Source organism: Herpailurus yagouaroundi, unplaced genomic scaffold (assembly GCF_014898765.1).
Source record: "Herpailurus yagouaroundi ecotype Mexico unplaced genomic scaffold, PumYag 29, whole genome shotgun sequence".
Taxonomy (NCBI): Eukaryota; Metazoa; Chordata; class Mammalia; order Carnivora; family Felidae; genus Herpailurus; species Herpailurus yagouaroundi.
In genome coordinates this window covers 51,450,586-51,462,022 of record NW_024412377.1, presented here as the reverse complement: position 1 = coordinate 51,462,022, position 11,437 = coordinate 51,450,586, and the positions used below count along the sequence as shown (strand labels likewise).

The following is an 11,437-nucleotide window of genomic DNA, read 5'->3' as shown; positions in this document are numbered from 1 at the left end:
GGAAGGGGTGACCTTCATGGGCAAACAAGACGCAAGCTCTAGAAGTTCATCTCCACTGTGAGTATCTTAATGGAATTTACAGCCTCGCATTTGTCCGAATGTTTAACATGGGGTACAAGGAGTTTCCTTCCCTTTCCCCCTTGCTCACACATAGAAAATGCTAATTTATTGAATGTTACAATCCAAACCCAAAGCTTGACGCACACAAAATCTTATTTTAATGCTCTGAAGAACTATGTGGACTTTACCATACTTTCCATTCCTTAGATTCTACATTCATCCTCTCTGGCAGACACAAAAAAATCCCACCAGCACCCCCCCCCCCCCCCCCCCCCCCCCCCCCCCGTACACAATTTAAAAAAAAAGAGAGAGGGCCACGCGCATGCTCCCTACTCAGGTCAGCCGAGCCCTCCGCTGGTGGCTCAACGCGCCTGCGTGCAGAGAGACACCTCGCTCTGTCTGCAGGCGGGAACCCACAAGGAGAACCCGGATGGAACCCTGGCGCGGCAGGGGTGGAGGTCGCTGCGGACGCTTCTGTCTCATCGCGCCTCGTAGCTTCCTGCTCGGGGACCCGACCAGAGGAGTCGCCGCCCTGCCCGGTTCCGGCGCCCACAGGCTGGATCCCAGCCCTAGCAGAGAGCGACCTGGAGCCGGAGACGGGCGCCTAAAAGAAGCCCGAGCATCCCTTGGGCCTGCGCCCAGGCTCGGAGACGGGCGGGTGGAGACCGAGCGGAGTCTTCTTTTCTCGCCGCCGGCGTCCGCAGCTCGCCCGGGCCGCTTCCCAAGCGCGCCGTCCTTAATAATGCACCAACAGGTCCTACCAGTTAGGAGCTGCGTGTGCTTTACATGCACGCTTAATCATTAAAGCTCCCAACAACCCTGTAAGGTAGGTACTATTGTCATCCCCACTTGAGGAATCGAGGCTTGGAAGGGACCCAGCCTCCAGGTGACAAAGCCAGGATTCTAGGCTTTTGCCTCTGGAGCGTGTTTGCTCAGCTACTATATTTCCGCCCCCTTTCTCCGGGCTGTTGCCTTTAACTGCAAAGTGTACTGATGAATCCCGTCCCCCGGACACCCCCACCTCCCTTGGACTGGCATGGGCGATGGCTAGAGAGAAGTTGAGTCACGTTTGGTTTGGAGTTACAGGTTTACTGTTGCACTTGGGTTGTTGTCACTGCTGAAATATATATTTTAGCATTTCCCAAAGATTTCTGTTATATGAATGTTCACTTTTAACTGTTGTGATACCTTTTCATATATACCCTTGTGCCTCATGAACTTGCAAAAACATTTTTGTTATATCACATCTTTCACTCTGCATCTTGAGATAACTCCCAAACTCTCAAAAGAATCATTCTAAAAACGAAGTAGGTCTATTTGAATAAGATAATGCTCTTTTTGTTTACTGTTATGGAAAATTCCCCACATAACATAAAAATAGAATAGTGTAGTGATACGAACCCATCATTCAACTCCAACAGTTACCAACTCAAGGCCAATCTTATGCCTTCTGTCTCCACCCCACTCTGTGTGTGTGTGTGTGTGTGTGTGTGTGTGTGTGTGTGTGTGTACGCGCGCGCGCGCGCGCGCTGAAGTAGGGTATTTCAAAGGAGATCCCAGATGTCTTTTCATTTGTAAACCAGTAAGTCTGTATCTCCAATAAATGAGGGTTTTTTTTTTTCACACAAGCATACCATTATCACATCTATTTAAATGAACAATAATTTCTTACCATGATGATGCCTTTTTAACGTTTACATATTTTAGGATATTGTGATTACTAAATACCACAGAGGAGCAAATGAAAATTGTGAGGTTCTAAAATGCAAGAAAGCCTTTTGAGCGGTAAATTAATCTTTAAGGATCTTGAAAATTCCTGCTACCCATTCTCCCTTTTTGAGGGGGATAGGAGGCATGCTGCAAATGAATTTCTCTAAAAATTCTTTTGTTCAAAACAGGTACATTGTCAGTCAAAACATACTTGGTAGCATAGTCAGGGTGGATTGGAATAGACCCTTAACTGGTCCTGTAATAATTTCTAATGAGACTGAAGCAAAGCTTTTCCATTCACTTCCTCTGTTCCCCAAAACACACATAGCAAATATACATAAGAGAATATAGAAAGATAAGCATTTTTATGCTGATGTCATAATTTTATTATCAATTAGGAGAGTTTCTAAACAGAGTTGTCCCTCTAGTCTTCATCACTTGACAAAAGAAAGCTTAAGATCAACCTTTAAACTTCAAATCGTCTGTATTGAGTGGCAGACATCTTCTGATTTTTAATTGACTCAACAGACAGCTATATGGCATGTCAACTTATTAGTTTACATAGAAGTACATTTTAAAGCTAGTTAATTGTGGCACAGCCACTAGAAAGTGTTTTAAGTTAATATTCTTGGCTTACTTATTGTGAGGTTTTTTTATGGCCAAAATGGGCATTTGAATTTAAATGTGTCCCTGTTAAGTTATTGCAGCGACATTCTGTAGTGTAGGACTTTGGACACTTAGAGGGTCACTTGTTTATCTGGGAGATAAAACTATTTTCTTTTTTATATATTTATTTTATTACTTTATTGATAGAACCCACAAGTGGGGGCAGAGGCAGAGGGGGAGAGAGAGAGAGAGAGAGAGAGAATGAGAGAATGAGAATCCTAAGCAGGCTCCATGCTCAGTTCAGAGTCCAATGCAGGGCTTGATTGCACACCCCTAGGATCATGACCTGAGCTGAAATCAAGAGTTGGATGCTCAACCCACTGAGCCACCCACATGTCCCAGAACTATTTTTCTAAGGTATATATGAGCCTATCTGTGGATTATACCTTTGCTCATTGCTAAGGAGGGAGAAAAAGAGAAAAGGCCTGGCTTTCTTTCTTTTTAGGTCCTTTGACTTTCTTAGGAGGCTGTCATCAACTCAGAAACTTAAATGCCTATTAAAGCATTTAGACTTTACGAAGCAACCTAGAATATCTGCAAGGTAGGGGTTGGCCCAAAGGATATGTCTTTATTCCTCTAAATATGACTATTTACTATGATATGTATTCGCATCACCAGGACAAGATTTAGTCTTTTCTTTTTTAAGTAATCTTTATGGCCAACATGGGGCTCAAACTCACAACCCTGAGATCAAGAATCACATACTGTACCAACTGAGCCAGCCAGGTGCCCCAAGATTTAGAGTCTTTTGTCCTTCTGAAGAAGCTGATTTATTAGTTCTAAAATATGCAGGGAGATACATAATTTCAAAGGAGTTCCCAGTGATTATGATGAGTATCTCTTATTAAAGATTACTGTTCTAGTTACTATTTGTAAAATTATCTAAAATGTTTATGTAGAATACAGATTTTGGGCCCCTACTGTAGAGCTAGGAAATCAGAATCTCTGGGGGTGGGACCACGAATTTGAATGTTAACAAAAAACTTTGCTGATTCCTCCATTTACTAAGGAGGAACCACTACTTTCTGGTTCTTGTCCTCAGATTGAAACAAATCTTAATCTTGGGAATACTGCTTATTTTCATTCCATTGTTTCAGCTTCTTTCTTGACTGCTTTTACTGATGGGTAATTCTATGAAAAAGCATCATGAAATTCCTATTGTAAAAAGGGTGTTCTTTTATGAGACATTTTTCTGAAGTCTCAGTAACAAGAATAGTTGTGTTTCTCTTGAGCAACTTGTTTTCCTTTTGTGCATGGACAATATGAATCATGGACTGGTAGTGTGTTACACTTTGGAAGCAAGGAAGCTCTGAGCCAAATCTGTGTCAAAGGCTGCTTAATCAGACCCGTTTGAAATTCTCTGCTTAAGTTGGAGTCAAAGCCACTCAAGCATCAAATAGTTTTACAGACTTGTCTAATCCTTAACTACGAAAAAGAACTAGTCACTGTGTCAAAATATGCCCTTACAGCGCTTAGTGAATGATTCCCTTCTCTATATCCTTATTCATAACTGCTGGTGTCGTATGTCCTTGGTGTAGAATGAAAGGAGGGGGTGGTAGTGAAATGCCATTTCATGGAATACAAAATGTAGCAACTTTGTTTGGAACATACATCATTGAGAACAAATTAAGCCATAACTGCAGTTCACCAATAGAGGATTTATGAGTATTGACAAATTACGTGAGTCCACATCTCCCATACGTAGCTTGCTGGCAAGTCATTTATTCCAGGGTATTAGCTGTGAGTTGATAGCTTTAAGTTGGACTGCCATGCTGTCATGGTTCACTTTGAATGGACATGTTATAGGATATTTCTTGACATTGTACACATGACAGGATGGCATGTGATGTGGCTTTGTTTTAATTCAGTTAGCCACTGATTTTTAATGTGTGGGTTATATTTTACTCCCAAAGCAAAATTCTGCAGCATCTCTGGAATACTACCTGAGAATTTTGGGGTGCCATGTCGAAGAAGCGAAAATGGGATGATGACTATGTTCGTTACTGGTTCACCTGTACAACGGAGGTTGATGGAACTCAACGCCCACAATGTGTATTGTGTAACTCGATATTTTCAAATGCTGACCTCAGACCATCGAAATTGTCTGACCATTTTAACAGACAGCATGGTGGTGTAGGTGGGCATGATCTCAATAGCCTGAAGCATATGCCAGCACCATCGGATCAGAGAGAAACCTTGAAAGCATTTGGAGTTGCGTCTCATGAGGATGCCTTATTACAAGCATCATATCAGTTTGCGTATTTATGTGCCAAGGAGAAGAATCCTCATACAATAGCTGAAAAATTAGTGAAACCATGTGCATTGGAAATAGCACAAATAGTTTTGGGACCAGATGCACAAAAGAAGCTTCAGCAGGTACCTTTATCAGACGATGTGATCCATTCTAGAATTGATGAAATGAGCCAGGATATCTTACAGCAAGTTCTAGAAGACATCAAAGCCAGTCCTCTCAAAGTGGGTGTTCAACTTGCTGAGACAACTGACATGGATGACTGCAGTCAGCTAATGGCATTTGTACGATACATAAAAGAAAGAGAGATCGTAGAAGAATTTCTCTTCTGTGAACCATTGCAGTTAACAATGAAAGGAAAAGATGCGTTCAATCTCTTCAGAGACTTCTTTTTGAAGCATAAGATAGCACTTGATGTATGCGGCTCTGTTTGTACTGATGGTGCCTCTTCTATGCTAGGAGAAAATTCAGAATTTGTTGCTTGTGTGAAAAAAGAGGTACCTCATATCATGATCACACATTGCTTGTTGAATCCCCATGAACTTGTCACAAAGACCTTGCCTACAAAACTGAGAGATGCTCTGTTTACTGTGGTGAGGGTAATAAATTTCATCAAAGGACGAGCTCCAAATCATCGCCTCTTTCAGGCTTTTTTTGAAGAAATTGGAATAGAGTATAGTGTCCTCCTTTTCCATACTGAAATGAGGTGGCTTTCCCGAGGTCAAATACTTACTCATATTTTTGAAATGTATGAAGAAATAAATCAGTTCCTTCACCACCAAAGTAGTAATTTAGTTGATGGCTTTGAAAATAAAGAGTTTAAAGTTCACTTAGCATACCTTGCAGATTTATTCAAACACCTAAATGAACTTAGTGCATCTATGCAAAGGACTGGGATGAACACAGTATCAGCTAGAGAAAAGTTATCTGCTTTTGTTAGGAAGTTTCCATTTTGGCTAAAGCGAATTGAGAAAAGAAATTTTACCAACTTTCCTTTTCTTGAAGAAATAATTGTTTCAGATAATGAAGCAGCCAGCATTGGAGCAGAAATAACCCTGCATCTGCAACAGTTGAACAGCTTCTTCCATGGATATTTTTCTGTTGGAGATCTTGATGAGGCAAGTAAATGGATACTGGATCCATTTCTTTTTAATCTGGATTTTGTTGATGATGGTTATCTGATGAAAAATGATCTTGCTGAATTACGAGCTAGTGGCCAAATCCTCATGGAATTTGAGACCATGAAGCTTGAGGATTTCTGGTGTGCTCAATTCACAGTGTTTCCAAGCCTGGCAAAGACAGCTCTACAAATCCTTGTACCATTTGCAACCACATACCTTTGTGAGTTGGGATTTTCATCACTTTTACATTTTAAAACAAAGTCCAGAAGCTGCTTTAATATGAATGATGACATCCGTGTGGCTATTTCAAAAAAAGTTCCTCGTTTCTCAGACATCATTGAACAAAAGCTACAGCTACAACAGAAGTCACTATAAGCTGATACATTTTTTAATGTATAATTTTTAATATATTCTTAATTTCATTGTAAAATTAAACTGCAGTGCTGATTCTTTTCTATTTATGGTATACCAAATCCCATGGAAAAGTTCGGCTTGTTTAACTTTTCACTTTCACGTGAGGCATGTGAAACTGTTCTGAGAATAAAAACACAAGCAGCAGTAAAGACTAAGTACCACCACCTAGTTGATACATAGAATTCTTCTAATTCTAAGTGTGTGTTTAACCTGATGATGTGATACATAAAGACTCACAAGCACTAGACTATCCAGCTAAATGGTACACTAGGCTAGGAATGGAGCCAGAGAAAAGAGAAGATTTCCCAGAACATGCCTCTTTATCTTAAGAGTAAAAGTTGAAGGACCAAATGACAGACTGAGGCCTTGCATCTCTGTGAGTGTTGTTATGGGGAGGTTAACGGGATCCGAAGAGGATTATGAAATGTTATAGTGGGAGAACGGATGATTCTAGTTTACATAAGATTTACTTTTAAATGTCTTCTTTGGAGTTAGTCTTACAATGTCCATTCCTCTAACTCCCGTGCTCTAAATATCATGACATTAATAAATATCCTAATGTCCTATTAGTCACTCTTTGTCTTCTTTTAAATTGTATCAGGACTCCAAGTCATTGAGGCTGTTAAAAAGAAGATACCAGAGCCTCACCCTAGAGATTCTGATTTAGCAGGCCTGGGATAAGCTCAGGGCCTTCATTCTTAACCAGCTTTCTAGATGGTTCTGATGGATTCTTTGGACCTCTGGCCTCATCTTATTTTTCCTTTACCCCAGTTTTCTCACTTATTTTACATCTCATGCTATGTGGATTGTTCTAACATAGTTCAAAACTTCTGAATAGACCAGAATATAAATAATAAATAAATTGGCATGAAATCACTGTAGTAATTCAGGGCCATCAACAAAATCCCTATGGGAATTTAAGTTAATACACCTCTGGATAATAATTTGGTAAAATATGCTTTTTAATTTTAATGAACTTACATTTTTATTTCAAAACTTTATTATCTTATCAAAGTAGCATGCTAAAAAATGGGTCTTACAATGAAAAGCCACAGTTCCTTGCCTGCCCAATTACTGTAACCGTCTCTGCTTTAATGTTTTGTGGTTCCACCCTTCTGTGTTAGTAACGTGTTTATAACAAACACATATGCCAGTTTTGTGTTTTGTTTTGTTTTGTTTTTTATTAAGTAAACTCTAACATGAGGCTCAAACTCACAACGCCGAGACCAAGAGTTGTGTGCTCCACTAACTGAGCCAGCCAGGTGCCCCAACATATGCCAGTTTTGATTTATCAGCTTTAACTTTTTTAAGTTTATTTATTTTGAGAGAGAGAGAGAGAGAGCACAAATGGAGAGGGGCAGAGAGAGAGAGGAAGGGAGAGAATCCCAAGCGGGCTCTGTGCTCAGGGATCCATCTCACAAACCCTGAGATCATGACCTGAGCCCAAATCAAGAGTCAGACATTTAACCAACTGAGCCATACAGGCGCCCCAATTTATCAGCTCCTCTAGGTAATTGGTAATTATTGAATTTATAAAATGTTCATCTCTCCTATTCCCAATGTTTTATTATTGTAGTATTAATTTTAGTTCCCTTCTTGATTATTCATTGCCCTTTGGGGATTTTTTTCCCTCTGGGAATTTACCTCCTAGAAAGAATTGGGGATATTCGCAAAGTTTTATTTATAAGGCAGGTAGTTACAACATTTTTGTAATAGTGAAAAATAGGGAGAAAAGGTCCTGAAGGGGAATGGAATCTGACTTAGGTGCCACCTGCAAATTGAAGTTTGTATTTTTTACACAAAACTCGACTTCATCGCTATCCATCAAAATACTTTTATCAATAAACATACATATATGCTTTTCATCTAAAAACGTAGTTGCATAATATCAATCCTATTTTTTTTCTAGTGTAATCTAACATCAAGAGCAGTGGGAAGAATTTCCAAAGCTAATATTGGAATAAATCTGGAAGAGAATGTATAAAGTTTCATACGTATGTGTATCTAAGGATAGGAAGGAAGAAGGATGGAAGCAAGTGCATGTAATGAAGCGTGGAAACTAGCAATACAAAAAAGCAGGACTAGAACACAAAGCCAGAAGCAAGTGACCTTTGGTGGCCAGTATTTCATTAAGTCCACTAGAATTCTGTCTTCAACTAAATTCATTAATTTCTGCTCTGAAACAAAAACCCAAAGGATTTTTTTTTAAGTTTATTTATCTATTTTGAGAGAGAGAAGAGTGAGCGGTACAGAGAGAATTTCAAGCAGGCTCTGCACCATTAGCTCAGAGCCCGATGCAGGACTCAAAACCATGAACCGCGAGATCGTGAGCTGCACCAAAATCAAGAGTTGGACACTTAACTGACTGAACCACCCACGTGCTCCAACTAAAAGGATATTTTAAAGGGAATAGCAGAGCTTTTAATTAATTTTTGAATTCAACAGTTTTATTTCCTCCTGATCAAATTAAAGAAACTAGTGTCTGCTAAATGGAGAAGAAACTTGGATTTTTTTTTAATTAAAAAAAAAATCTCCCACAAAGATACATGTGTTGGCACTTATAAGTCATGTGTTGGTTTCTTTTTCTCCCAAGAAAGAGATAATTTTATTTTTACTATACAATTAAAGTCATTGGAAAATTGCAAAAGGAATCAGGATGAAGACGTAGTCTTTATGACCAGCAGATGTCACTCTCTGTACATTATGGGTTGAGAGTAAATGTAACTGCATCATAGATTTTGCCAAATATCTGATCTTAAACATCTCTAGAAAAAGGATTAGTAGCTCAAATTAAAAATGTCCCCCTGTGCCTCTCCTGGCTCAAAATTGGCAGACAGAACAATGGTGGGGCATTGAGAAACTGGTAGGAAAAAGAACATATAAATGTCTTTTTCTCTAAAACTGACTTGAGCATATGAATCTTTTGACATCTTAGCTACTCTTCTAAGCCATCAAAAGCTACCTGAAGTGGGTGGATAGGTCAGCACGTACTCCTTTGCTATTCCATGACAGTTAATAAGGCTAACAGAAGTACCAAAGGCAAAGCCATACCCAGATAATGTGTCCTTTCCAGTGAGAGTAAATTGCTGTCACTTCCATGATAGAAGAGATCTAATGTAATACACCTGCCACTAAGTGCCCATATCAGGGCTCATTGTTGGTCTCTGGTCTCTACTGTTGGCAGGTCAGGCACTCAGTAGGTCAGTCTTGGTGAGGGGACGTCCATGTTGCTGATCCTGTGTATAAGCCAACAACCTTGCCAACATGGCCACTCTTGTACTTGGGCCCATTGAGCTGTCATTAGGATGACTGGAAAAAGAGGCTAATAGATACATCTTGTCCTAATTATTGAGAGCCTCCTCTGTCTTTATGTAGGTTCAGCTAGGCCATTGAGAAGCCCTCAAGCCAAGGTCAGCTGTCATAAGAGACCCATATATACTTTAGTATTCCTGCTACTCTCAGTCATTTGCTGGAAGCAGCCCAGGGAAGTGTGAACCAGCCCAGGTGTGGTGATGAATTTCAGAGTACAACAGCTGGGGCTCATGGTTAATTATGTCCCCCTGTAGTTGTGTGTCTAGAAAGTACATTCTTATGGATGTACAGTGTCCTTTGGTGAACATTCACTGGAGCACAATAATCTTCAATTCTCTGCTTATTCTAAGAGGTCCATCCATATACTTCAACCCCAGATCTTGTCACTTGTCTTATAAATCTGTTCTTTCCAAGTCCTGAACAGTCATCAAACCCTTAGTAACTGCCCTGGGATACTAGAGTTTAGATCATACTTATGGACAGTGCTCGGTTCAGAAATAGTAGACAACCAATTGTACTGCTCAGAATTCTCCTTAGGGTATTTCAGAAACGTACTCGATTGAGGTGGTAATGCACCAGCCTATTGGGCAAAAATAAACTATAAACCAGACCTAAAATTCTTGTTAGTCAGCTGGTCATAAGTAACTGGTCATGTAGCCAAAGTTAAAGACCGAGGAAAAGGAAACCTTGTAACAGGAGTAAGTGTCCAAGGAGTTGACCCTTGCTTTGTGCACTTGCTTGTGCTTTCTAGACCTGCTTGATCTCTCTGCCCTGTATGCCATTTCTCCTTGATGATTGATGGCTTCTGTGCACAGTCCAGTTAATGGCTTGCTGGATCACACAGCTCCCATGGAGCTGGTTCTCAAAAGGGAAATCAGCTATCTTCAAAAGAGGGTGTGGATTTGCTCCCAAACCCTAGAGGTATATGCTTTGATTCTCCTGTTGGCATTTGCCCCAGGCTCCACACAGAATCCTGATTTGCCGCATTATGTGTCGTTGGATCTGCTGATCTTAAGTTTCAAGTGACAAGAGTAGCTAACACTACCACATGGATTTTCTACAGAGCCTTTTCCAATCCACCCAAAACGGTCAGTGTTACGGTAAATGGGTCAGAGTGATACACTCAAATATGGTATATATTGCCTATAAAAGCCAAAAGGCCCACCAAGCATCATGCCTCTGTTGCAGTGGTAGGTGATAGAGGATACAGCCACTTGGGTTTCAGCTCGAAAGATCTATTGCAACATGCTCCAGACCATTAGCACATCAGAAACTTCACCAAGCCACATGAGTCCCTGGATTTTTACGGGGTTTACCTCTCACTCTCCAACCTCACATGCATTTTACTAAGGCATCTCAAGTACTGTTTACTACCTTCGTGTCAGATCCAGTCTGCATTTCATCAGTAAAGTGGACCACTGTGATATACTGAAATGTCAGGATGACCCCAGTCTCTGCAGATTATATTGTAACAGACAGTAGGTTAAGGTAGCCCTAAGGGAAGATGGTAGAGGTGGTCTCTTGGTTCTGCAAGGTAAAAACAAGCTGCTTCTGGTCATCATTGCAAATTGATATGGGGGGGGGGGGCGGCCACTTGCCAGATCACTAATGGTATATGAAGGGCCATAAGGGTTATGTTGATTTTCTCTCATAAAGATAGCACACCTGAAACAGCAGCTGTAATTGGAGTCCTCACCTGTTTAAGTTTACAGTAATCCATAGTAAGTCTCAGATCCATCAACCTTTGGCACAGGACAAACAGATGAATTTAAGTGGAGACATGATAGATACCAAGCCTGTGGTGCATGAATCTCTTCAATTTCCTATAAGGATGTGCTGTTGCTTTTGGCTTGCTGCCTTGGTGAGGAGAGGACTTTCTAGGGTCTTCTACTGGACCGTTTTT

General features: G+C 40.4%; 1 protein-coding gene across 1 annotated transcript; it reads left to right on the top strand.

Annotated features, from left to right (window-relative positions):
* Positions 1 to 432: 432 nt before the first annotated feature.
* On the top strand, positions 433 to 6,788 carry FAM200C (family with sequence similarity 200 member C). The gene is made up of 2 exons (XM_040443828.1): positions 433 to 886; positions 4,350 to 6,788. Exon 2 carries the CDS (start codon positions 4,399 to 4,401, stop codon positions 6,181 to 6,183), a length of 1,785 nt encoding a protein of 594 aa, XP_040299762.1. The 5' UTR covers positions 433 to 886; positions 4,350 to 4,398; the 3' UTR covers positions 6,184 to 6,788.
* The last annotated feature ends 4,649 nt before the right edge of the window (positions 6,789 to 11,437 follow it).